Here is a 26631-nt window from a genome sequence, read left to right on the forward strand (position 1 = left end):
ACACGACCGTATTTAAATTACTTTATTTGCGAGCGACTTCTTTGTGCGGCAACATAGTTGCGAGTTTTAATGTCTCGTAGCGGGCGACGTCCAATCCGCTTCCGCCTGGCGTGGCGCGTCACGGGCGGGTGTAACCAATCAGAGGTGAGCGCCGTCTGCCACCGCCAAGCTTGTGTGCGGGGTCCAGCACTCAGGAAGTGCGAGGAGGGCCCGAATGTGGCGAGCCGCTGTCAGCCGCACACTTCTCGCCTTTAAGTTGTTTATTGTCGTTTTGAGCCACATTTTCAGGATATTTTCAGCTGAGATCACGGGTTCCGCTGCAGGTAATGTATGTTTGGGTGTATTTTGGTGCGAGCTGCTTTGGATAGGGAGCGATATTTGGCGTGGCGAACCGGTGAGTGAACTTGAGGTGTGAAGTGGAGATGATGATGATGATGATGATGATGATTATGAAGATGTGAATGTGGCGGTCTGCTCGTTCAGAGCTCAACTGTGTGTAGGAACATCTTAATAGAGACCACACTTTACACCATGACATACAGCCGACCATCTACCCACCCCTCACAACCACCTGGTTATATCAGTTATATCTTCAGGTGTTTCAGTAATGTACCGTAAGAGCCCTGCTGCTGTAGTCGGAGTGGCCGACGGGGCTGCAGGCGATGCGGATGGACCTCTAAAGTCCCCGCAGCTCCCAGCACGTCCGTCCCGTTTACTGTAACCTTCATAACGACAGCAGGACTAGCTCCCTCCAGCCGGGCGGTGCTCTGTGAACCTGCAGTTTGCACATTTCCGCTGGTCTTGAAGAAGTCGTGTAGTGTAGACGTGCAGTCGTGCAGTGTAGTCGTGTGGTCGTGTAGACGTGTAGTGTAGTCGTGTAGACGTGCAGTCGTGTAGTGTAGACGTGTAGTGTAGACGCAGTCGTGTAGTGGTGTAGTCGTGTAGACCCGCCGGGTGGCCGAAAGACGACGAAAATTTGGTGTCTTGTAGAAAGTTTGGAGTCAAGTGGCGACCTCGAACCTCTAGGTTGCTTTTGCGTGGAATTTGACGCCTTGATATCGATGCCTGGTTGTTTAGTCTTCGTTTTATTTATTCAAAGATGCTGTTGGTGAACATACGCAGTCAAATTACCAGTCAAAATGTACTGGTAATGCTTTTTTATGTTTATTAATGCATTTAATTTAAGGCTGCTTTTTAAAAATGGTTATCAGGGGTGAGCCCCGCACGGTGACGTTCAGCCGTTTGGTGTACATCACATACGGTATATTGTTAGGATCGTGTCCCCTGCATGTCCCATGAGCCTGGTTCCAAGTGTCTGCAGGTCACTCATTAGGGTGGGATGATTATGACCAAATTTAGCCTCCTGCTTTGACCACCAATAAGTTGAGAATATAGCTACTGCTTTTTTGCAAACCTGAGCTTTATTAAGTTTGCTTGTAGGATTTTTAGGGTTAAAACCATCAAGGTTTTAACAGACTATCTGTTCCCAACTAGTGATAATGTTCTGGGACGTTCTTGGGATGCAGATCTGAAATATTATTAGTGTCCATGTAGCATGCTTGCATCTAGCTGTTGTGGTTCTGGCCTCTCATACAGGCTTAGATTTAGAATAATTTTGCTTCTGGGAAATGTGTGCACTGGTATCAGCCAACAAACAAAGACTGTGTGACTAGGATGATTACAAAAAAAGATGTACAACACCATTTAGCAAAAGCTTGAATACAAAGTAAGATCTAATGCCTGAGTTGCTTTTGTTAATCCAAAGGTGGTTCAGAATTTGAAATGTCTTTACTGGACTGTCTTTCAGAACAGAGACTTGCTGCATATGTCTTCATAAGCTCCTCTCCCCCATGACACTCTTCCAGGAACTCCTTTTGTGTGCAAACCTTTTACAGGAAACGTACCCAAAACGATGCATGCTAGTCTTTTCTAGGAGGTCATGTTAATATCTTTCTGGCCTTTGCAATTCGGGTTGATGAGACAACACATAACTAAAAATGTAATTGGTGTGTCACAGATAAAAACCTATAACTGGATTGTCAATGGCGTTTGGTTAGTATGCTGTACCAAGACTGGCGTGCAGTCAGATTTGAGGCGACATCTGTTGATTCTGAGCGAGCGGCCTGCACATTTAATCCCTGGTGGGGGGGTAGTGGAAGGGAAATGAGACCCCTACCAGGCGCTCATGGTGTGTGTGACAGGTGTCTCCTACCCCTTCCCAGCTGCTGCTGTGCTGTGAGCTCCACCCTCACTGTGACGCGTCCCACCACCAAGCCACCTCCCCTAGATGTGTGAGACGAACATGGGCATGTGGCAATCCCCCCCCCCCCATGTGGTGACATCACACGCTCCATCTCGAGTTGGTTGCCAAAGCTCCATCTGAGGGCAAAGGGAGCCTGGCCAAAGAACACCCAGGCCATCTCCAGAACACGCCCAGGCCATCTCCAGTACACCCAGAACACGCCCAGGCCATCTCCAGTACACCCAGAACACGCCCAGGCCATCTCCAGAACACCCAGAACATGCCCAGGCCATCTCCAGAACACCCAGAACACGCCCAGGCCATCTCCAGAACACCCAGAACACGCCCAGGCCATCTCCAGAACACCCAGAACACGCCCAGGCCATCTCCAGAACACCCAGAACACGCCCAGGCCATCTCCAGAACACCCAGAACACGCCCAGGCCATCTCCAGAACACGTCCAGGCCATCTCCAGAACACGTCCAGAACACGTCCAGGCCATCTCCAGAACACGTCCAGGCCATCTCCAGAACACGTCCAGGCTATCTCCAGAACACCCAGAACACGTCCAGGCTATCTCCAGAACATCCTTGTTAACCTGCAAAGTCAACACATTGTACCTGAGCTGCAGTTTGCAAAATGTTCAACTAACATCTTGAGGGAATTCCTTGGGGAGTAATCATGCAGCCTTTTTTTTGGCCATGTTTGTGGGCGGGCAGATGCAACAAAGATAATTGCAGGATGTTGCAAGGCTGATCTCAACCAGCACATTCTAACTGCCTGATGCGTTGGGCCTCACTGTCCTCGTGCACGCTCACGGTTACAGCAGGCTGTAGCAAGCACTCGACCCCTGGACTGTAGCTTCCTACCTTGACACGCTTGGAGCTCTCCATGCACGAGTTGGAGTGGTTGAGAATATGCACTGGTGCACCTCGTAATCCGTTTGTTTGAGAAGTATTGCTGGACTGGAGGGGGGACGTTTAGAGGGTCATTTCATTCTAAAGAAACTGGATTTTTCTTCTGATGTGAAAGTTATGTGCTTCACTTTGGGTGAACTTGACAACATGAAGGACTGCAGCACTAATTTACTGTAATATGACTTATTGCTTTTGTTTGCCCCAATTTCCCTTTCCAGTGATCTATGTGTGATCTACTACATGTGCCCACTGGGCTTTGTTTGGGATTTGACCTAATCCCAGTGTCGTCTTCCCCCTCCTCTATCGTCCATGCTAATCAGTCCTCATGTAGGAGCGAGGACCCTCCTAGTGACTCTCCATGGCAAATAAAGGGCTTGTGTAACCCACATGGCCTTAAGGGCACTTTCGGCTGCCTCTAAGCCGATGCACATAATAACTTTTGGTTGGTTTGTCCTATGTGTGAAAACCTTCACCCTTCACGTATCTAGATGTATTGTATGTGTGGCCGGGACGCCCCCCCCCCCCCCCCCCCCCCCCCCCCCCCGCACAACCCGTGCGGATGACCCCGTTGTCATGGTGATAGGCCGAGCTTCAGTGGTGACAGATGGAAGGGGTCAGGGAGTGAGGTCCACAGAACGCTGCACCCCAACACTGCCACGCTCCCGTATTCAGTGTGAGTCGCCCCCACCCCACCACTGGGTAGTTTAGCCATTTAGTACTCGCCCCCCCTTCAGGCTTGCATAGCGTAGGAGCAGGCAGCAGTTAACCCCTGCCTCCCTGTTTGGATTCTATAGCCCCCCCTCGTCTTCAAATGTAACCCTTACTGTAGACGGTGAAAACAATCGAGTCTTCGGGTTTTGCTCGCAAGTTGGTTCGTTCAAACCGTACCTTCTAAACGGGGAGAACACGGCCCCGGTCCAGAAGAACCAATGCCAGAGTGCGCTAGTCTGGGTCCAGGATATGGATATCGCTGGTGTACCGCTGCCTAGCCTAACAGAGTCATCCTGCAGACCTTGAAAGGGGCTTTAGCCAGGACATGACTCTGCCCCTGCACTGTTGTTGCCCTTCACACCGCTACTGCCCCTGCACTGTTGTTGCCCTTCACACCACTACTGCCCCTGCACTGTTGTTGCCCTTCACACCACTACTGCCCCTGCACTGTTGTTGCCCTTCACACCACTACTGCCCCTGCACTGTTGTTGCCCTTCACACCACTACTGCCCCTGCACTGTTGTTGCCCTTCACACCACTACTGCCCCTGCACTGTTGTTGCCCTTCACACCACTACTGCCCCTGCACTGTTGTTGCCCTTCACACCACTACTGCCCCTGCACTGTTGTTGCCCTTCACACCACTACTGCCCCTGCACTGTTGTTGCCCTTCACACCACTACTGCCCCTGCACTGTTGTTGCCCTTCACACCACTACTGCCCCTGCACTGTTGTTGCCCTTCACACCACTACTGCCCCTGCACTGTTGTTGCCCTTCACACCACTACTGCCCCTGCACTGTTGTTGCCCTTCACACCACTACTGCCCCTGCACTGTTGTTGCCCTTCACACCACTACTGCCCCTGCACTGTTGTTGCCCTTCACACCACTACTGCCCCTGCACTGTTGTTGCCCTTCACACCACTACTGCCCCTGCACTGTTGTTGCCCTTCACACCACTACTGCCCCTGCACTGTTGTTGCCCTTCACACCACTACTGCCCCTGCACTGTTGTTGCCCTTCACACCACTACTGCCCCTGCACTGTTGTTGCCCTTCACACCACTACTGCCCCTGCACTGTTGTTGCCCTTCACACCACTACTGCCCCTGCACTGCCCCTGCTGAGGAGAGAGCGCCCTCTTCCAGGGCAGTATCCTAGAGTCAGGAGGGCAGGTGTGGACCGGACTTTAATATGGATTCTATTTGTTTTCATTTGTAAATAGGTGCCTGAAGGAATAGACTTTAGATCTTGAAGGTTTACAAGGTCTCCATGCTGTTTTGTGGAAATATTTGCACATGATGTTGAAGTTGTTTTTGCTGACACACAAAAACAGATATTACTCAATCATTCATGACTAGTAATAAGAGATTTTCCTGAGAATGTCTGCAGTGCTGACGTCACTGATTGGCCTCTGTGGATGTAGCTGCTCTGTTTCACACACTGACTTGTGACTCATCTCTGGGAATTTCATTCATTCCATGTGCATTATGTAGCAAAGGGAGAGTTTGGCTCAAGTAGAAGATCTTATAAATCTTATAATCGTAGGAATCTCCGATACTTATTTGAAGTACGGTAGTCAAACAGTGTTATATCATCAGTGTTTTAATCTCATCTGATCACATTCAAATCCCCTGATGTCTTGGATCCTGTAACAAATGTCCTTGCAACTCAGTTGTGAGGGGAAGGTCCAACATGGCCCCTGTCCAGAACCCCTGCTGTCAGAGTCTGGATTTGACGACAAACCAGATTATGACAACAAACCATTCTTGCTTTAATAATAAAAATGTAAGTCATTAAGACTAGACCTTAAGAGGTCACAATGAACTTTGGACAACGATTGATCAATAGAAATGTGGTCAGGCCCTTTGCTGATATTTTGCTGCATCACTTTATGCCAGTGCGAAGGTCCTGAATCCAAACAAGGCTTCATGAATCTGCCTTCACAACGAGGCCTGCTAGTGCAGTCGCGGTTTTAAAATCGAACCGCTACCTTTAATAAATGCCACATCCTCTCTTTGACTGGAATTCCTCAATGTCGTTTTTGTCTGAAGTTGGACGATACAAATGAGCATTCCTCTATCTCTCTTTGTCCGTTGACATTAACCACTCAGATCTATTCATTGCTTTCTGCAGTGCATCAACGTTTCTGGTGGGCTCTGCTGCTCCATTTGTCTTGGATGTATTGCTAAATCTCACCAAATGCATGATTCCTGAAGTCCGCTCTGTTGTCTCATCTCTCGTACCACGCTTGAGCTCAGTGCAGTGTTCTAGAACAGAAGACCCATGAGTTCTGATTTGGAATTGGGCAGCACCGCTGTATTTAACATTGAACTTTTTAACGTTGGTAGAGTTAAAATATGATCGTTTGCTACTGGACGTCTGCAGCTCTGCCCTGTGTATTACCATGCAGGGACAGTACAGTGTTGACTTAGGAATCAGGTTTTAAAACATCTCTGCTTATTGCTGCACCGCTAACAAATATCAAAGACTTCTAAATAAATGAATGATCATTGAAACCGTGTAAATGCATTTAATAATAAAAAAAAAGCTTGTATATTGGTAGTGAGCTGAACGCTTGAATATTGAAATGTAGATGAAGACTTCATGGTAATTTCGATACAGTGCCTAGTGTACACAGCTTTTGAGGTCCTTGCATGCAGGCTGTCTTTCAGCTGTCTGAGCGAATGAATGCCGGGTTTGGGCCGAGGCGGTGAGGAACTGGGTAGCCAGGGAAGAAAAGTGCGTCATTAGAGCTCATTATCCAAATGCAGATTGGGGCGACGGTGCCGACCCGTCCACCTGCTCCGGGTTCTTAGTCTGCAGTGAGTCGTCTCTGGTGTCACGTCTGCGGCGCTGCGCACTTCAGCCTTTGTGTCCGAGGCCCGGGGCGGGAGAGGCGGGCTGGGGGGGGGGGGTGGTGTTGGGGTGGGACGCTTTCTTCCTGAGGAAAAGGGAGAGATAAAGAGAGGGGAAGATGGTGAGCGAAAGGGAGACGTCCAGGACCTTTGAAGGGCTGTGTGGTTCAGCCCCTACCCCTCTCACTACCCCCCCCATGGGACAAAAGGTCTTTATGTGAGTCCCAGGCAGGGGGCTGTAGGGACACGGTGGAGGGGGGGGCTGCCCGCAGCAGCAGGGCCTTTTCATCTGCTGAGTGTGTTCTCCCTCTCCCCCTCCGACGCGCCCGGCTCACCAGCTGTCGGCTAGCTGCCTCTCCCAGGCTTCCCCTCGACGAGCCTGGCTGTGGAGACGCGTGTGTGTGTGTGTGCGCGAGCGTGTGCGTGTGTAAGCGTGTGTGTGCATGTGTAAGTCTGTGTCTGCACAAGCGTGTGTGTACATGCACGTTTTTCCCAGGAAACTATTTTTTTCTCCTTAACTAAGCATAATCACAGTTGTTTGGTTGTCCACAGACATGCTTTTTAATATGATCCAGTCATGATCAGATCACTACTAAATCACCTCATGTCTGATACCTCCGAATGCCCATGTGCTGGGAGCGATCAGATTGGGTAGGTGAGGCTGTTCTTCATTATCAGATCCACTTACAACACTGCAATGAAGTTGCCTCAGTGTTTGCCTGATTACTTGTAATGAGACACATCAAATGTCCCCTTAATCAAAAGTGCTTAATAAAACCTGAATTAGTTATATGGTTGCATTCACTAGAAAGATAGATGTAGAAAATGTAGCTTGGCAGATAGAATGGACAGAAAAACACTGATATGTTATTGCTTGAGTTGTGCGTTATTGTTAATGTTAATAAAATAACAGACATGAGCATCTGTTTTAGTTAACACTATTAGGAATCCCTAAGGATCATCAGATTTATTGTAATTGTCTTATTTTGAGGCTGTAATGTAATGTTTCGACACGCGTGTGAGTTTATCTGTTTGTGAAATCCCATTGCCGCTGCAACTTCACAGAAACTTGGGCGGTTCCTCTAAAGAGGTTCAGCAGCTGGTGGCTTTGCCCTTCACACTGTGTGGCGCGCACGTCGCCGAGGAAGTACGTGGCCTGCTTGCGGGGCTCTTCCGCGGGCCGCCGGTCTCTATCGGAGCGTGTGAACGCAAACGGCAGGTGTGTGTGGCTCCACGCACAAACACACAGCAGGTGCACGAGAAGCACAAACACCCTGCTCTGAGTTAAGAGCAACGGCCATGCCACAGCTGGTCGTCTCCGCCGCGCGGTTGGCAGTATCGCACACGTCTACATTTCTCTGTCTGAGCTGCGCATACGTTTAGGACTCTCGGATTCTCATGTCTCCGCAGCCCGAGACGTTTGTATCCTCGTACAGTCTCACACTTGGACCGAATGTGTCAAAATACGATAATATTCCTGTCAAGGTGAAGAAATATTTCGTCTGTCGGGGTAACATGAATGTTATCTTATAGGGCAAGCATTCATGCTCAGAACCTGCAAAAAAAAAGCCCAATTACCCGGGAAGGCGTGCGTGTGTAAACACCAGAGGGAAGTGTTGGGTTTTACTCACCCAGCCGTTACAAGCCTGAAGGGTGCTCGCACCTCCACAACAAAGCTCTAAATATAGACTGCCTTGAGTTCAAGTTGAAATATTAGGATATGAGCGCCATCACTACAGTGATGACTTTTTAATTTCGTGTCATTTGACCCCAACATGTCATTGTTCTCCCATACTTATTAGTATGTCATGAATCACTTTGGCGGATGGATGTAAAACAAAAGCCATAGAAATTGAGGATCTGGATCTTGACAGTGTTCTGGGGGGGGGAAAGGGGGGGGTTCATTTGCTTTGTTGTAGTGTGTTATTTTAGAGTGTGTTGAAGGTGGGGCATGTGGTCATAGCAGCGCTAGAATGCCAGACACGATACTATTGTGCGTTGTGGTCGTATTCATGCGTACGTGCACGTCATGGCTTCTAACAGTAGATTATGAGTTTGCACGAGAGTCGCCGAGGGTTTTAGATGGTGTCGGTAATGAGCGTGGCAGAACACCGTGATGGGATGACCTCGGCGTTTTACACGTGATCATGCACCAGTAAGGTCGCGCTAATGCGAATTCACGTGTTTTAAATAAGAACAAAAGACGTAAACAAGGTCCTTAAGTCTTCGACGGAGTCCAGAACATGCAAATGAAATCCTGCAGGTGCGAAGAGACGTTTGTGAACGTTGGGCTCGCACATCTGGTGGTGTTTGTCTGGCATCGTTTCACACGGTTGTGTTTTTTTTTTTTAGTTTGCGTGGAAACCATCGGCAGTGTGTTGTGAACGTTCCCTGGAGAGACCAAGCCTGGCACCCTGTGCCCAACACGCACGTTCATACACACATCGATATGTGAAAACATTCACTGCCTGTTCTAGCATGTACGACTACATGTGTTATTTCATTTGTGCTCCAGGTGGTAGTGGAATGGGAGGCGGGGCCAGAGAAGGGCGGTGCCCTGCACCTCCATGACATCCTCCCTTCTGCTATTCTGATTGGTTCATTTCCTTGTCTCTTGACATTTTGCTTATTTTTCTGTGTTTGTGTGTGTGTGTGTGTGTGTGTGTGTGTGTGTGTGTGTGTGTGTGTGTGTGTGTGTGTGTGTGTGGCTATGCGTCTACAGGAGGCGGGGCACTTTTGAGGGGCGGAGAGGTGGTGGCCAGGCCAAGAAGCTCCTCACTCTCTCCGATAGGATGGCCAACGTGGTAAGTGCCGTCAGTAGCTGAATTGGCTTCATGTGCACCTCAGGCCCAACGGACCGTCTCTTGCGTTGGGTTTGTAAAACTGGGTCCTTGTCGCCCTCCCCCACTCCTTTCCCTTTAATCAGACCCGCTTGTTTCTACGTCTCTTTCTCCCTCTGTATCTCTATCTCCCTGATTATCTGTTTTCTTTCTCCTTTTCTCTTGGCTTTTCTGTTCCGTTGGCGTGTGTTTTGTTCTTCATCTCTTTGTCTTCTTTCTTTTGCTTTCTGAATACGGTACACCAGTGTCTTGAGTGCACCGTGTCCCAGACTGTCTGTGATGCATAACACTGGCTCTCATATGCTTGTGACATTATAACAACTGGAACAAGAATGAATATAACATTTATATAAGATATATTTAGAATATTTAAATGAAACAAAATATTGCTCCCAGCCTGAATTCCATACGGTGTCAAGGTGAACGTGTGCTATTAACAGTATGTGCCGTGAGCTGATAAAATCAAAATAAAACCAAACAGGCTGAAACGGTGGCCAATGGCGTCTAGAGTCTGGGGGGTCCTCAGTAGTCCAGCCCTCCATATATGGCGCAGTTAATGTTTACAAACACCAGGTCAGAATGAGGCTGCACACACACACGAGGCATTTTAAATAGTTAATAGTGTCAAACCAGAATGCTTGCGTTGAGCCAAAGTGTTTGTCTGAGGTCGTGAAGTCCGGGTGAACGGCACCGTCACATTTCAGCGGTCGCCGTCTTCGTCCGGCCTGTCGGTCTGCGCTGTGACTTTAACGCTCTCCACGTGGCCCTTCAGGAGAAGCTCGACGGAGACGAAGGCTGTCGACTACTTGCGTGACTAAGATGGCGAACTGACTCGTAATCGCTTATCCACACTCTTTCTCCTCCCTTAAGGTCGGCACCGCGGCTCTCTGCGGAGATCTAAAGGCGTTTCTGAGTAACCAGAACCTCCCGAAAGGTAAGCCCGATCCTCCATGAGCCGATCCAAGTGGCTCAGAACGACCTGGGTGCACCAGCCGGGCTTCACTGTTTGCTACATGAAGCCTCTGTGCGTTTGTGTCGCCGTAGGTTGACCCGCCACAAAAATAACACTTCAGAATTCCTCTCCTGGTTGCATAAGCATGACGTGCTGCACTGGTAGGAGAGGCGCTGACCCAGTTCTCCATGACTCCTTGACAACTGGGGAAGGTTCATGCATGAAGTAGCTTTGCATGTATGAGAGGCACATGTTTCTGTTCAGGCCCTTATGCTCTGTTGCAGATTTGCTACACTGGGGTCACGCTTAGCTTCTGTCGGAGGGTCTGTTGTGCATGTCACAAAGCCTTTAGTTCTCAGAATACTCTAGAGTTTTCCACTCTTGGTCAGGCCAGACCAAGTGAATGCCCATTTTGGGGTGTGGGTGTGGGGGTGTGTGTGTGTGTGTGTGTGTGTGTGTGTGTGTGTGTGTGTGTGTGTGTGTGCGCACATATATGGGAGACATAGCAGTGAATGAACAGCCACAGGGGTGTGCCTGGGTTTGATCAAGCTGCCTGGAGGACTCTCTCTGTGCTCGCCCAGCGATGCCTAGCTGGCCTCTTGGGTTTCCACTAAATGGTTACAAAGTGGGAAGAGAGCAAGTGTGTGTGAGTGAAGGTGCTGGACTGGAACCACGAGCTGCACTCCTCCCCTATCTCTCCCTTTCTCCCCTCTCCCCCCTCCCCTTTTCATCCCCCTCTCTCCCTCCCCTCTCTCTCTCCCTCTCCTGTCTAATGCCTTTTAAAGATGTCTTACGTTCCCATATGGTGAGTGTGTAGCTCGTCTGGATCAGGGGAGCAGTTGGCTGTCTCTCTTTCTCATTGATAATACTCTTCAGGGGTTGTTTCTCATTGATAATACTCTTCAGGGGTTGTTGATAATACTCTTCAGGGGTTGTTTCTCATTGATAATACTCTTCAGGGGTTGTTTCTCATTGATAATACTCTTCAGGGGTTGTTTCCACAGTTCTGAAAAGATGTGAACACAGCCAACCACTGCGCCTGTTTAAAGAGCTTAGAGGGCTTTGCTTGCTGTAGTCTCTCCTAATTAACAAGGTTCCTTTCACAAACCCAGAGCTTGTAATGCTCCTACTCTACTCAACCTAACTAGTGGCCAGAGTCCCGCCTGTGGCAGTACAACAGGGTGGGGGGTACACGGTACACGAGACCAATACATCCTGAACTGTCCTGAAACAGGAGCAGAAGTGATCCATTTAGAGCCTGTTGGAATGATAAGAAACAGTTTATGCATCATAGTCCTCAAACAAACACACTTGCAAGAGAAATAATCCTAAATAAAAAATAAATAAGCACTTGAAGCATGAGTGATGTGGTAAGTGATTTGGTTAATGATTTGGTTAATTAATGATGTGGTTAATGATTTTACCTCCGCTGTCCAAATTACTCAGTACACCCCCCCCCCCCCCCCACCCTCAGTGGTTCCAAGGTAGAAACAACTGAGAGGAGGTGTGTGTGTGTGTGTGTGTGTGTGTGTGTGTGTGATTGAGGTTTGAGTGGTGGGGCTTGTGAAGGAGAGAGAGAGGAAGGAGGAAGTGAAATATGGCAGTGCTGCTCACTGGCCTTCGCAAACAAGCAGGTAAATATCCGCGTGTATCCGCCCCCCAGTTTCCCTTTGCGTCTGTCTCTGGTCCTCTGGGCTCCCGGGCCAGGCGTCCGGCGTGGGACGTGTAGGCGTGTGGAAGTGGGGTCAGCTGGAGGGTGTGTGTGTGTGTGTGTGTGTGTGTGTGCAGCAGGGCTCCAGCGTTCACATTGTCTCCTACGGGCTGCTCTGTCCTCCATGTTTGTTTTGTTCTTCCTTCAGGGAGGAACACGGGGAGCTGTAGTGAGGAGCTGTAGTGAGGAGCTGTAGTGAGGAGCTGTAGTGAGGAGCTGTAGTGAGGAGCTGTAGTGAGGAGCTGTTGTAGTGAGGAGCTGTAGTGAGGGGCTGTAGTGAGGAGCTGTAGTGAGGGGCTGCTGTAGTGAGGGGCTGCTGTAGTGAGGGGCTGCTGTAGTGAGGGGCAGCTGTAGTGAGGGGCTGTAGTGAGGAGCTGCTGTAGTGAGGGGCTGCTGTAGTGAGGGGCTGCTGTAGTGAGGGGCTGTAGTGAGGGGCTGCTGTAGTGAGGGGCGGCTGTAGTGAGGGGCTGCTGTAGTGAGGGGCTGCTGTAGTGAGGGGCTGCTGTAGTGAGGGGCGGCTGTAGTGAGGGGCTGCTGTAGTGAGGGGCTGCTGTAGTGAGGAGCTGCTGTAGTGAGGAGCTGCTGTAGTGAGGGGCTGCTGTAGTGAGGGGCTGCTGTAGTGAGGAGCTGTTGTAGTGAGGAGCTGTAGTGAGGGGCTGCTGTAGTGAGGGGCTGCTGTAGTGAGGAGCTGCTGTAGTGAGGGGCTGCTGTAGTGAGGGGCTGCTGTAGTGAGGGGCGGCTGTAGTGAGGGGCTGCTGTAGTGAGGGGCTGCTGTAGTGAGGAGGGGCTGTAGTGAGGAGCTGCTGTAGTGAGGGGCTGCTGTAGTGAGGGGCTGCTGTAGTGAGGGGCTGCTGTAGTGAGGGGCTGCTGTAGTGAGGGGCTGCTGTAGTGAGGAGCTGCTGTAGTGAGGGGCTGCTGTAGTGAGGGGCTGCTGTAGTGAGGAGCTGCTGTAGTGAGGGGCTGCTGTAGTGAGGGGCTGCTGTAGTGAGGGGCTGCTGTAGTGAGGGGCTGCTGTAGTGAGGGGCTGTAGTAGTGAGGGGCTGTAGTAGTGAGGGGCTGCTGTAGTGAGGGGCTGCTGTAGTGAGGGGCTGCTGTAGTGAGGGGCTGCTGTAGTGAGGGGCTGCTGTAGTGAGGGGCTGCTGTAGTGAGGGGCTGCTGTAGTGAGGAGCTGCTGTAGTGAGGGGCTGCTGTAGTGAGGAGCTGCTGTAGTGAGGAGCTGCTGTAGTGAGGGGCGGCTGTAGTGAGGGGCTGCTGTAGTAGTGAGGGGCTGTAGTAGTGAGGGGCTGCTGTAGTGAGGGGCTGCTGTAGTGAGGGGCTGCTGTAGTGAGGGGCTGCTGTAGTGAGGGGCTGCTGTAGTGAGGGGCTGCTGTAGTGAGGGGCTGCTGTAGTGAGGGGCTGCTGTAGTGAGGGGCTGCTGTAGTGAGGGGCTGCTGTAGTGAGGGGCTGTAGTAGTGAGGGGCTGTAGTAGTGAGGGGCTGCTGTAGTGAGGAGCTGCTGTAGTGAGGAGCTGCTGTAGTGAGGGGCTGTTGTAGTGAGGGGCTGTTGTAAGGCATATTGGGTCCATGCCGATATTAGATTTGTATCGATCTGTAACTTATCCTGTATGTGTGAAGGGTGTCTGTGAAAGGGTGCGTGTGAGTGCGTGTGTAAGGGAGCGTGCGTGTGTAAGAGAGCGTGTGTGTGTGTGTGTGTGTGTGTGTGTGTGTGTGTCTAAGGTTGCGTGTGTGTGTGTAAGGGTGTGTGTGTGTGTCTCCATACACGTGCCCAAGCCAGTCCAGATCTCAGCTGTATTCTAATGAAGTCCTGCTCTTTGTTGCGTAGCGGGGGGAGACAGTGACACATTCCTGTGCTGAGGCCCGTCCTGCCTCTCGCTGTCCTGCTGCTGCGGGCAGGGTTAAAGCTCACCCCGCTCACCCCCACCCGCTCACCCCCACCCGCTCACCCCCACCCACAGGCCGCCTGGAGCGTCTCCTACCCCTCCCCTAATTCCATTCAGTATGTTGTATAACATTTATTTATTTATTTTCTTTCTTTGATTGTATTACCTATAGAAAGCCTTTGTCCCAATACAGCCGTACTGAAATGAACTTTATGCAAATACAAATGCTGCTACATTATAGTGTCCTACGTGCGTAATGCTGCTTAATATATGTGCAATTTGTGCTGATTTGTAAGTCAATGTCCTACCAGAATGCTTAAGCACATTAGGAGTTAAGCCGTTTTTTAATTTAAAGTATTTATTTATCAGATATCGCGTATCGGAATCGTGCTGACAAAACTGCTGGATGGGATATCAGTGAACAGAAGTACACTGATCTGATCCCATCACACATCCAGTGCTGTTGACAGGTCACATGATCACAGCTGGGGTCGTTCGGACAATTTATACACCGCTGTGGAGTTTGAGTTTAGAGTCTTACTAACCGTAGTTGTCTTGCCATTAACGATTAAAAACTATTATGCTCGAATGCAGTCACACGTGTCATTTGCATCGCTGTTATTTTGATAATGCAGGAACAGGCTGCTTACCTTCTAGTGAGGGCATTTAAACTAACACAGTAGCAGTTTGGCGCTCTTCGCTGACATATCCACCCCCACCAGCGTGTAATAAAGGACATTCAGGAACAGAAGCAGCGGAAAGAGTTTTAAGGTGGACTTGACATTTTGAATAAAAAGGTGCTGATGTGTTTTATTTATTTGTTTATTTAAATTTTTTTAAGCTAGAAAGAAAAGCCCAGTGGTAAACATGACGAGATTAAACTTGCATTGGGTTAAGCAGAGCAGTGGGGATGTGTGTGTGTGTGTGTGTGTGTGTGTGTGTGTGTGTGTGTGTGTGTGTGTGTGTGTGTGTGTGTGTGTGTGTGTGTGTGTGCTTACAGCCAAAGTATCTGTATCGGACCTATACCAGTAAATGTTTTCATGCCATTTCTATACAGCACTCCTGTTTGCACTATGTAAGCCTACACACCAGTGTGTGGGGCACCAGGACCATGTAGCCTGTGGTGTCCTGCTGTGGCTGAGCCGTGGCCTCCGTCAGCACTGGGTGCAGCAGGGAACACTTAACCTAGCGATCCCCATGACGTGATTAACGATTCAGCAGACTGGTCATGCCACCCCGGCCCCTAACGCTCCTCCCGCTGTTCACGCCAGCAGCCTTCAGCATTCCTCCACCCGTGGGCGTGGGCATCCTCCGTCCGCTACATCTGCTGTAGCCCCCGTTAGCACCCACATCTGTGCTGCTCCCACCACGATTTGCATCTCTATTGACGCGGCAAACGCCTCGAGGAAGTGAACCCCCCCATGGCCTTTCAGAGTGCTGGCCGGGCCGGGGGGGCTGGGGGGTGTGTGTGTGTGTGTGTGGGGGTCACGTCCCCCTGAGGCACACTGGGCTTTTCAGCCACGCTCCCTCCCACGCGCGAGGGCCTCTGGCCTTTCGCATTGCGTCCGCGCGGGTTTTCGGGTCACGAAGTGAAGCCCTTACGTCAGCGGAGGGCCGAGCGCGGCCGCGACCTTTACGTGGCGACCGTGGTCGGCGCCGGGTGGCGTTTGGCGCTTGCGTGTCCTTTCCGCTCGTGGCCTCTTTAACGATGAACGCTTCCTCTCCCGCCCTGCAGGTAACCTCTCCATCGTCACGACGTCCGGCTGCAGCTCCGTCGCCAAGGTTACCCTCGGACCCGTCAGCTCCAACGTGGGAGCCCAGATGGTGAGCCGGTCGCCGACGACGACGACGTCTCGCACACGTGCTGCCGGGCAGCTGCAGATCCCGCTAACGTCTCCCCGCAGCTGTCAGGGCACTTAGCGTCACGGCAACAGGCCTCCACACAGGCCGTACAGTAGCGGGACTGTTGACGGCCAAACAATTGTGAAATTCATCCAGTGGGTCCTGAGACGGCCTGTGTAGTGAGTCCAGAGGACAGGGACATGTCTTCAGATTCAGTTAAACCCCAGCAGTCATGTCCCCCATGGTTGTGGTGATTATGACGATAACAGTAGGATTTTATTTCTAATCATTATAATTGTTCTTGGTAATGGGTGTAATTATTTATCTGACCAAGATTGCTGGGCGAAGAATTAAACGAGCAAAGAGAATAATGATGAGATCAGTGCAGCCGACTGCAGTGCAGCACTTGGCCAGTGGGGGGCAGTCACGCACCGTGAGCCGTCAGCCACACGGCCAGGACCGCCACACCACTCACACGCTCCTGCACACGGGCCTGGTCGGGTTGAAGTGATGCATTATGTATGGGGAGGGAGGGAGGGAGGGAGGGAGAGAGAGAGAGAGAAAGAGATAATGAGGAGCAGGTGACACTGCATTCTGCAAGAGGAGGAAAGCGAGGAGGGGCAGTAAGGAGTCGGGGGAGGGGTGAGAAGGACACAAGAGCCACAGAAGAAGGTCACAGAGGAATTCAAGGACGGAGGGAGGGGGGCGAGAGTGGTGGGGGGTGGGAGAGTGGTGGGAGGGAGGGGTGGTGAGAGGGTGGGGACGGGCGGGTGGGGGCTTTTAGGGGGCAGTGCTGCTGGTGGAGCAGGGGACAGAGACCACAGACTGAAAGAACCCCACATTTCCTACACACCACTAACGAGCTTGTTAGTGAGTCTGAGGCTGTGGGCCTCAGAGGGCTGCACACTGTGGGGGGGTGAGGAGGGTGGTGTGAGGGGGTGTGGAGGGTGGTGTGGGGGAGGTGTGGAGGGTGGTGTGAGGGGGGTGGTGTAAGGGGGTGTGGAGGGTGGTGTGGGGGGTGAGGAGGGTGGTGTGTGGGGGGTGTGGAGGGTGGTGTGTGGGGGGTGAGGAGGGTGGTGTGAGGGGGGTGTGGAGGGTGGTGTGTGGGGGGTGAGGAGGGTGGTGTGAGGGGGGTGTGGAGGGTGGTGTGTGGGGGGTGAGGAGGGTGGTGTGAGGGGGGTGAGGAGGGTGGTGTGGGGGGGGGGGGGGTGAGGAGGGTGGTGTGAGGGGGGGGGGTGAGGAGGGTGGTGTGAGGGGGGTGTGGAGGGTGGTGTGGGGGGTGTGGAGGGTGGTGTGTGGGGGGTGTGGAGGGTGGTGTGTGGGGGGTGTGGAGGGTGGTGTGAGGGGGGTGTGGAGGGTGGTGTGAGGGGGGTGAGGAGGGTGGTGTGGGGGGTGAGGAGGGTGGTGTGGGGGGTGAGGAGGGTGGTGTGAGAGGTGGGTAGTGTGAGGGGGTGAGGAGGAGTGTGAGAGGTGGGTAGTGTGAGGGGTGAGGTGGGGGATGAGGTGTGTAGTGTGGGGGGGTGAGGAGGAGAGTGTGAGGTGTGTAGTGTGGGGGATGAGGTGTGTAGTGTGGGGGGGTGAGGAGGAGTGTGAGAGGTCGGTAGTGTGAGGGGTGAGGTGGGTAGTGTGAGGTGGGTAGTGTGGGGGGTGAGGTGGGGGATGAGGTGTGTAGTGTGGGGGGTGAGGAGGAGAGTGTGAGGTGGGTAGTGTGGGGGTGAGGTGTGTAGTGTTGGGGGGTGAGGATGGGAGTGTGCGGTGGGGGGTGAGGTGGAGAGTGTGAGGTGGGGGTGAGGTGTGTAGTGTGGGGGGGGTAAGGAGGAGAGTGTGAGGTGGGTAGTGTGGGGTGAGGTGTGTAGTGTGGGGGGGGTGAGGATGGGAGTGTGCGGTGGGGGGTGAGGTGTGTAGTGTGGGGGGGAGGTGTGTGTGGGCTAATGTGGGGTCAAGGCTGAGAGGGGCAACATGAAGATGACGGACTCGTTTGTTTCAGCGTTTGTCATTGGGAGGATCTCTGGATCCGTTGGGTGGAGCACACTGGGGATTAAGAGGACACAAGTGTGCACATGTGCATGAGAGGCCCTTCTCTCTTATGTAATATGCCCTTTTATGGTATATGTGCATATGGATGTGAAGACCCTGCCTGATATATTTTTAGCTGAAGATATTCTTGTTATCTCTCCCCCATCTCTTTCCCTCCCTCTCTCCTTCCCATTTCTTTATCTCTCCCATCTCTCTTCCTTCTCTCCCCCTCTCCTCATCCCCCGCTCTCTCTCCACATCTCTTTTTCTCTCTCGCTGCCTCCTCATCCCTCTCTCCCCTCTTTCACTGCCCCTCTCCTCACCCCCCCCTCTCTCTCTCTCTCTCTCTCTCTCTCTCTCTCTCCCCCTCTAGATCATAAGCACACCTCAGAGAGTGGCTCACTCAGGAAGCATCCTCATTGGAAGCCCCTTCACACCACACACTACCCCTGCTGCCATGGTAACCCAGGGATGCCCACCAGAGGGCAATGAGTGGACCCCAGGGTGCGTTCACCCCCCCTGCATCCACACGCTAGCTGGGCCGCTCATAAATCCCCAGCTGTGAGAGACAGGGGGGCCCAGCAGGGAGTGGTGTTTCTGGAGGAAGTGAGCAGAGAATGCTGGGAAATGAAGGCTCTTTCAGTCAGACCTCCCAGAAGTCATTTTAACAGTGTCCTCTCAGAACAGGTTGTAGTCATTGTGGTACTGTCCAGTTTTTGCAATTTTCAATGGTAGTACATAGTGATTACAAAGAGGGATTCACTGTGCTTATGGTTTTAGAATGTTGAGCAGGAATCAGACATTTTTGGGGAATATCTTGAATGCTTTGTGGTTTAATAAATGGCGCCTCTGTTTCACCCCAATAGGAACAGAAAGCGGATGCATGATTTCATAGACTCCTATTACTCAGACAGGTGAGTGGTGTCTAGTGTTGGTCTCTTCCAGCTCTCAGTGCACATTACCTGGATTTGACGAACCACGTTGGTAATGTTTGGCACTGCTGTGGTGGTCAGTCCAGTGTGGAGGGGTTGTTCTGTATCAGCTCTGTGCTGCTGTTCATTAGAGCATTCAGATGAGTCTCCCCATGTGAACATATCAGTCATCACTGTTAAGGGTAACTGTATTCGTTTGTTCAGGTAGCTGGGAAATGAGAACTTGTTTGTTCTAGTAACTAAGTGGTGTGTGTGTGTGTGCGTGTGTGTGTGTGTGTGTGCGTGTGTGTGTGCGTGTGTGTGTGCGTGTGTGTGTGTGTGTTTTGCAGGGACGGGCTGTGTTCTAGTGACTCCTCATCTAGGTATGTAAGATCCTTGTCTCTGCATCTGTGCTTACATATCGATCTGTCTTGCTCCATGTAGTGCTGACGTGGGTGTGTGTGGGTGTGTGTGGGTGTGTGTGTGTGTGTGTGGGTGTGTGTGGGTGTTTGTGGGTGTTTGTGTGTGTTTATTGTACTCTTTCAAGTGGCAGTTGACACATTTAATCATCAAGTAGCTGTGAAATTTGCGGTATTAGTGTGTGCGTGCATGTGTGTGTGTCAGTGGGTGGTTTTCGTGTGTGTGTGTGTGTGTGTGTGGTGTCAGAGGGTGGGAGAGGAGTGTTAATGGGGGGGTTGCCAGTTAAGTAGAATTTCTGCCGCTAGGGTTCTGCTAACGCTGTGCTGGGGAGAACCATCTGCATGGCTGTTTGCTGGCCACGCCAGATCTCCTCAGGGTAGTCCGTCTCCTTACTCACACATACCAGATCTCCTCAGGGTAGTCCGTCTCCTTACTCACACACACCAGATCTCCTCAGGGTAGTCCGTCTCCCTACCCACACACACCAGATCTCCTCAGGGTAGTCCGTCTCCTTACCCACACACACCAGATCTCCTCGGGGTAGTCAGTCTCCCTACCCACACACACCAGATCTCCTCGGTGTGGTCCGTCTCCCTACCCACACACGCCAGAGTCCCCGGCCTGTCCCATCACTCTGACAACCACTCTGTGGTCCGCGGCATCCATCCGGGCCCCTGCGCTCTCCGTCTTCGCGCTTTGCTCTGGAGGAGGGGGCATACAGCCGGCTGTCTGAGGGCTGCTGTTGACCGCGTCCCCAGACTGTGGGCCGGGCCACCTTCCCTGACCGGCACGGGCCAATGTGCTGAGGTGTGGTGGAGGTGTGTTGATTTCAGATGAGGTGCAGGGAAGGTGTTGAGACCCAGAGGCTGTTGGACCTCCTGACGGGGTTCTTTCTCCCCCCCCCGTGGGTCACACTGCTGCGAATGACTCCTTGCGCACACACAGACACACACACTTTCACTCTTGCGTTCCCACGTACACACACCATCCCATTTCCCTCTGACGTTTGTGTTCTTGTTACTGCTCAGGACGGTTCTCCGTCAGGTCCCCCGCATGCTGCCACACACACACACACACCCTCACACACCCTGCATCACCTCTCTGCCTTTCCTCCATGGGCGTGCCGTGACAGATGGACAGACGTGTGTTCTCGTGTGAAAGGTCAGCCCCGTCCGTCCGCCCCTCCCCCACTCTGAGACTGCAGTTCTTCACAGAGGGGGGAGAGCGCGTGAGAGAGCTCCGCACTGTTGCTACGGAGAAACCAGTGCGCTAGCTATGGCCTGCACATATTTTCACACGCTCACGCACACATGCGCGCGCACACACACACACACGCGTGTGTGACGGCACTTTAAATGGCCTCCCCCACATGCTCTTCCCACATGTGTGGCGTTTACTTCTCCTCATTATGGCCGGTATTGTGCTCTCGTCGTCTGGAAGTAATCTGTGCTGACAACTGGAACCCTGAGCTGCCACTGTGCAGTAACCCCGCCCCCCATCTCCCCCCTCCCCCTCATCTCTCCCACTGCCCCTCCCCCCTCCTGAACTGAACACCGTGAACCACGGTTACATAATTCACAGCTTACTGCAGTCTTGCTGCATTCGATTTTTACACTTCCCCTAAATGTGTGAGGGAGAGAATGAAATGGAGAGTGTGAGAGATAGTGAGAGAGAGTGAGTGAGAGTGAGTGAGAGTGAGTGAGAGTGAGTGAGAGTGAGTGAGAGTGAGTGAGAGTGAGAGTGTGTGTGTGTGTGTGTGTGTGTGTGTGTGTGTGTGTGTGTGTGTGTGTGTGTGTGTGTGTGTGTCCTGTACACACACTCCCCAGTACAGTCAGGGGGTGCAGATATTCTCCACATGTCTCAGATCTGGGCTATGAAGTCTACACTTCCTTCGCTTCCGTTCCAATTTGCATTCTTTAAAACACTTAAGCTCCATAGATGTTGAAAATGGTGGTGTTCGCTTTACCATACAGCAGCTAATGCCACGCCTGCTGGATTGCTGGCGATGGTGATGAAGCAACGTTTTGTTTCATTAAAAGAAGCTCAGGCTTTCTGTAGACCACACGCACAACATGGACTTCATGAGCACATGGGTTCACTAGAGATTCTCCACTCCTCACATGTGTTCTGGTGATGATGATGATGATGGGATTCAGTATTCCTCACCTTTTTTCTTCATCTCTCTTTAATAAGTGACCCAGGCAGGTTGTTGGGACGTGACTCTAGGTGGCAGGTATCTGTGCCATGTTCCTCCCTCTTTCCCTGTGTACCACCGCACTACGCTGTGTGCTGTGACCCAGGGGGCCGTGTGTCAGGAGGGTCTTCACTCATGGCCTGTCTGGTCTGCTCTAAAGACCGTTTGCATGGTTAGAATCAAATGCAGGTGTTTGGTTCACTCCAACATGGGTTCATTCTGAAATGAAACATTGTCCCTATACTTTGATATATACATCCCAGAACTCCCAGATGTACATCTTTCTCTTTCTCTCCGTCTCTGCACATCTCTCCCCCCTTCATATACACATCTTCAGTAAGCGGATGAAGAAAGCTGATAAGAATGGGAAAGGTCTCCGCCACTTCTCTATGAAGGTGTGTGAGAAGGTTCAGAAGAAGGGCACCACGTCCTACAACGAGGTTGCTGATGAGCTGGTGGCAGAATTCACACACGCCAGCAACCTAACGCCTACGGACTCGGTGAGGGGCGCACACACACACACACACACACACACACACACACACACACACACACACACACACACATGGCTGTAGGTCCACACAGTAGAAGCCACAGAGCCTGGCCTACTGTTCTCATAGGGTTTTATTCCATTACTGTATGATTGTGGCTCTTGTGTATATGAACAATGCATTTTATTCATATACCTCACATGGCCAGATGTACCAGAAGTTAACCACCCAATGTTCATCACTGCTCTCGGACAAAAATAAAAATCCACAGCCTGCACTCTCACCCATAATCTGCGTAAAGATTAGTCACCCTCTGGTGCTCCGCACGTGGCGTTCTCGTGGCGTTCAGTGGCGGGTCAGCACCTGGGGGAGAGCCATACGTAGTAAATGCTTAGCGGCGTTACCCTGACGGGGCCACGGCTGGGTCTTAGCCGCCTTAGCCCTTACGGAATGTTAAAAGTATGATTAAAAATGGTTTAACACCCAGAGGTGCAGAGGTCTGGTGGACACGGAAGCTCAGAGGCTCTGTGAGGAATCCTGGGAGATGGTGGCGTACCCATGATAAAGTGTGTGTGTGTGTGTGTGTGTGTGTGTGTGTGTGTGTGTGTGTGTGTGTGTACTCACGAGCAGCAGGTATATGACCAGAAGAACATCCGAAGACGAGTGTACGACGCGCTGAACGTTTTGATGGCCATGAACATCATCTCTAAAGAGAAGAAGGAGATTCGCTGGATAGGCCTGCCCACCAACTCGGCCCAGGAGTGCCGCAGCCTGGAGGTGGGTCCCTCTCCGCTGGGTCGGGGCCCAGAAAGCACAGCACCATGGCCACGCAATGACGGCACTAAAACTAGAATAGCCTTTTCACGAGCTCCATTTTGGTAGATGCTGCAGACGTAGCTAGCGGAGAGAGCTGAGAGTCGCCGTCGTTGCGCGCTTCTCCGTCACGTAGAACGGGGGTTGGCATGGCAGCCACGAGTGCTTATTGTTCGCCTCCGAGCACTGGCCGGGCAGAACGCTGGCTCCGAGAGACACAGTGGCTCGGTTATGGGGCTTTGATAGAGCTCGTCGCAGGCGTCTTATCCGCCAGACAGGGAGCGGAGGGTCCCTATTGGCTTGATTCCCTGTGACAGTCACACAATTTGAGCAGTTCTGTAAATCATTTAAAAACGAGTATGTAGTATTTCTTTTGTAGTATTTCTGCAGTTTTTCTCGCTGTTGTACGGCTCTTGTGAGGAGAGTCTTCAGGCAACATGCGGTGCTGTCACATCTGAGGGGATAGTGATGTAGTGAGATGGTTGGGGGGAGGGGCTGCACTGAGGTAAATTATGGAGGGCAATAAAACGGAGAAAGATAGCCGGGTTTCGGTTGATTGGACAGTTTTTCAGGAGGTCCTGCGGATCTCAGGTTTCAGTCTGGCTTCTACCCATCTTTAACGGTGCATGTGTGTGTATGCATGGTTACATACACTGAAAGGAAGCAAAGAAAGTAGATTGGAATAGAATACCAGTGTGTGGGCATGTGGTCATCGTCTTTACTGTGAATGTTGTGTGTGTGGACGCATGTGTGGTTCTGTGACTGAATGTTTTCCAGTTGGAGAAGCAAAAGCGTTTGGAAAGAATCAGACAGAAAAGAAGCCAACTGGAGGAGCTGATACTGCAGGTCTGTATCCGTGTGGGGTGGAGGTGGTGGGTGGAGGTGTGGGTGGTGATGTGGGTTTGGTCAGCAACCATGTGAATGAAATCATGGCACAGGATGAAATGAATGGAATTACCATTCCGTTGTCAATAGTATATTAACAGCTATCAGAAAAGACTTGTCACTTTTTCTAATCTTCTTACATCACTGATCAACCTCAGGATCTTCAGCACATCGGCTTTCTTAATACACTTCACTGAATGAGAGACACCAGTGTCACCTGCCGAAACTCAACGTCGTTTGCAATCGTGTAGTCTTCTCGCCCTCTTGGAGCTCTCGTACGTGACGACAGCCTGTGCGGCCTGCTGCTATATTTACTCCCTGCAGAAAACCACTGGGTCACCGGGCTGTAGCACTTATCCCGCGAGCTTCTGGGTGAGGAATGAGTGGATGTCCTGCTTGAGGGACCACAGCAGGTGGTTATGTAGCTGGGTCGGGCGTGGAGGCTCCTGCTGTACTCGTGTTTGGACAGGGGTGACGCTGTCTCTCCACATGGGCACTTTTTCTCTCTCTGAAGGTGGTGGGGCATGTTTGCATGCTTGCGTGTGTGCACACGTGTGATTCATCAATGCACTGACCCCTGTGTGTGTGTGTGTGTGTGTGTGTGTGTGTGTGTGTGTGTGTGTGTGTGTGTGTGTGTGTGTGTGTGTGTGTGTGTGTGTGTGTGTGTGTGTGTGTGTGTGTGTGTGTGTTTTGCCTTGAGCAGCAGATAGCCTTCAAGAACCTGGTGCAGAGGAACCAAGCCAATGAAGCTTCCTCGAAAACTCCGCCCCCACCAGGTTCAGTCATCCAGCTACCCTTCATCATCCTCAACACAGATGTGCGCACCGTCATCGACTGCTCCATCTCCAGCGACAAGTATGACCCCCCAACCCCCCCCCCCCCACCCCTGTGAACTCTCTCCTATTTTAATGTAGGTGGATCATGAATCTCTGAATCTTTCCCCCTTCAGATCTTTGTCTGATTCCCGTACTCTTCCTTCCTCGTTGCAGATGTGAATACCTCTTCAACTTTGACAACATGTTCGAAATCCACGATGACATCGAGATCCTGAAACGTATGGGCATGTCTCTCGGCTTGGAATCGGGCAGATGCTCCTCGGAGAACCTCAGTCTGGCCAAGTCTCTGGTACCCAAATCCCTAGAGGGCTATGTCACAGGTGGGCTGTCCCGATCTTTCCGCTGCGATGTCTATGTGGTGGCTGCTTCACAGAAGTCCACAATGAATTAGGCCAGAACCTAAATAACATATTTATTACATTCTGGGATGTTGTTGCACAACCTGAAGGTGATTTATTAGCAAACAGCTTCTGTAAGGTGAAGGTGGTAGAATGCTACTGACAGTATATCGCTGTGGGCTTGGTTTTTATGATGAATGGTATGAATTAATAACAGAAGGGTTCGTGTTTCTCCTGTGTTTTCTGTCTCGGCAGCCATGAGCAGAAACTCCAACCGCACCCCTCTCAGCAACACAAGGTATATTTCTTTCCCTTAGTGAGCTGACCGTAATAGCACAACATGTACATTCGACCACATCTGGGTCGGCATGCTATCCTACACTCCTAGAAATGGAAAAACACAGGGCAATGTCCCAGTGCACGCATGCTAACCGGGTTAGCTCACCCCAAGCAGCGATGAAGTGTGATCCCAGCATTCTTTAATGAAAATCTCTGTTTATGTTGGGCATTTGTCTTGGCGTACAGTGCGTATACGTAATTCATAACATTGCTCACACTCATTTGAGTTAATTTCATTGCAGGAACTTTTGAGTCATAACACCTATTAGCAAATCTAAATGTAAATGTCGTTTTTAATGCTGAGTGGTCATGTAAGCTGTTAGTATTGTTTAGCATGCATCACATGACACTCACGCAGGTGACCTCACCTCTCTCCGCAGTCGCAGTAGCTCCGCCCCCTCCCACACCTCAGAGTCTCGTGGCCCGACGCCCAGCTCCTTCAACGAGGAAGACGACGAGGACGTGGATGACGAGGATGAGGACGAGGAACCCTCCTCTCCAGAATGACCCTTGACCCGTGGTTCCTCCTTCCCCTCCGGGACTCCAGCCCCCTGTCTCTCCTCCAGCTCTCAGCATGGGGTGGCCCAGCAAACAGGAAATAAGCTTCTGCTCACCTCCAACACAATGCGATATCCCCAGCACCTCTACCTGCCTCTCCCCCCACCCTCCCTCTGGTGGTCCCTGCTTCGTGGAGGGTGGGTCTGTTGAACTCCCATGGTGCTTTGCGTTTCTGCAGACCCTAGGTCAGCAGGACAAGGACGAGGACGCTAATGGAGGTTTTGGCATTGGCAGGGCTTCAGTAGTGTAGCATACTGCCTTGAAAAGTTTTGCTTTCAAATATAGCCTCAGTATATTTATTACTGTCCTGTTCGAATATGAAATCATTTCTTTTGTAGTTAGTTGTGTTTAGACAAGAGCTAAAGTCTGAATGTCGATCTTCTCAACACACAAACACACACGATGTTAAGCGATCAAAGCACTGACCCTACCTGTTCGTTTTTGGTTGGTTGGTTTGTTTTATAAGATTCTTAACAGTTTTATGTGCGTTACCTAGTTTATACCTTTCTTGCAGTTTCCTGCCATAGATTGCAATGGAAAAAATTTAAATTGCTTTTTTTTTTTTCTGGGAATATGTGACCTGAAGATGTACATGTGTACATGTTGGGGTGTGAAGTGATTCTGTAAGTGTGGTGCATAGAGTAGCATCTTCTGCTAATGTCTTTTTGCTACAATATTCAAAACGAGTGTGATGAAGCTTACCCTGAGGACACTGCCTCCTTAGCCTGGCACAGGTCAGCATTTTAAATATGGAGTCATATTCAAACACCCAACAGTAATAATAAATATTTACTTGTACTCTCCCTGATAGTTCTTCCTTTTGGTTTGGAAATGTAACTGTATGTATGTGTATACATATATAAACTTATAATTTTGGTTA

At 51.2% G+C, this 26631-nt stretch overlaps 1 protein-coding gene across 2 annotated transcripts; it reads left to right on the forward strand.

The window, feature by feature from the left end:
- Window positions 1–165: 165 nt before the first annotated feature.
- On the forward strand, window positions 166–26631 carry tfdp2 (transcription factor Dp-2). Of its 2 annotated transcripts, XM_076976212.1 has the most exons (14): window positions 166–323; window positions 9450–9531; window positions 10438–10501; window positions 15845–15933; window positions 18340–18470; window positions 18833–18880; window positions 19228–19260; window positions 21829–21991; window positions 22613–22759; window positions 23573–23641; window positions 24384–24535; window positions 24670–24836; window positions 25110–25152; window positions 25574–26631. In XM_076976212.1, exons 2-14 carry the CDS (start codon window positions 9520–9522, stop codon window positions 25698–25700), a joined length of 1245 nt encoding a protein of 414 aa, XP_076832327.1. In that variant the 5' UTR covers window positions 166–323; window positions 9450–9519; the 3' UTR covers window positions 25701–26631. The 2 variants fall into 2 exon arrangements, with proteins under 2 accessions (XP_076832327.1, XP_076832328.1); XM_076976213.1 differs by lacking the exons at window positions 166–323; window positions 9450–9531 and adding an exon at window positions 10612–10680.

The sequence above is a fragment of the Brachyhypopomus gauderio genome, chromosome 16 (assembly GCF_052324685.1).
Source record: "Brachyhypopomus gauderio isolate BG-103 chromosome 16, BGAUD_0.2, whole genome shotgun sequence".
NCBI lineage: Eukaryota > Metazoa > Chordata > Actinopteri > Gymnotiformes > Hypopomidae > Brachyhypopomus > Brachyhypopomus gauderio.

Coding starts and splice junctions, on each gene's coding strand:
- tfdp2 (XM_076976212.1), top strand. Junction 21,992..22,612: donor ACCTAACGCCTACGGACTCG/GTGAGGGGCGCA, acceptor ACTCACGAGCAG/CAGGTATATGACCAGAAGAA. Junction 24,837..25,109: donor CCTAGAGGGCTATGTCACAG/GTGGGCTGTCCC, acceptor CTGTCTCGGCAG/CCATGAGCAGAAACTCCAAC.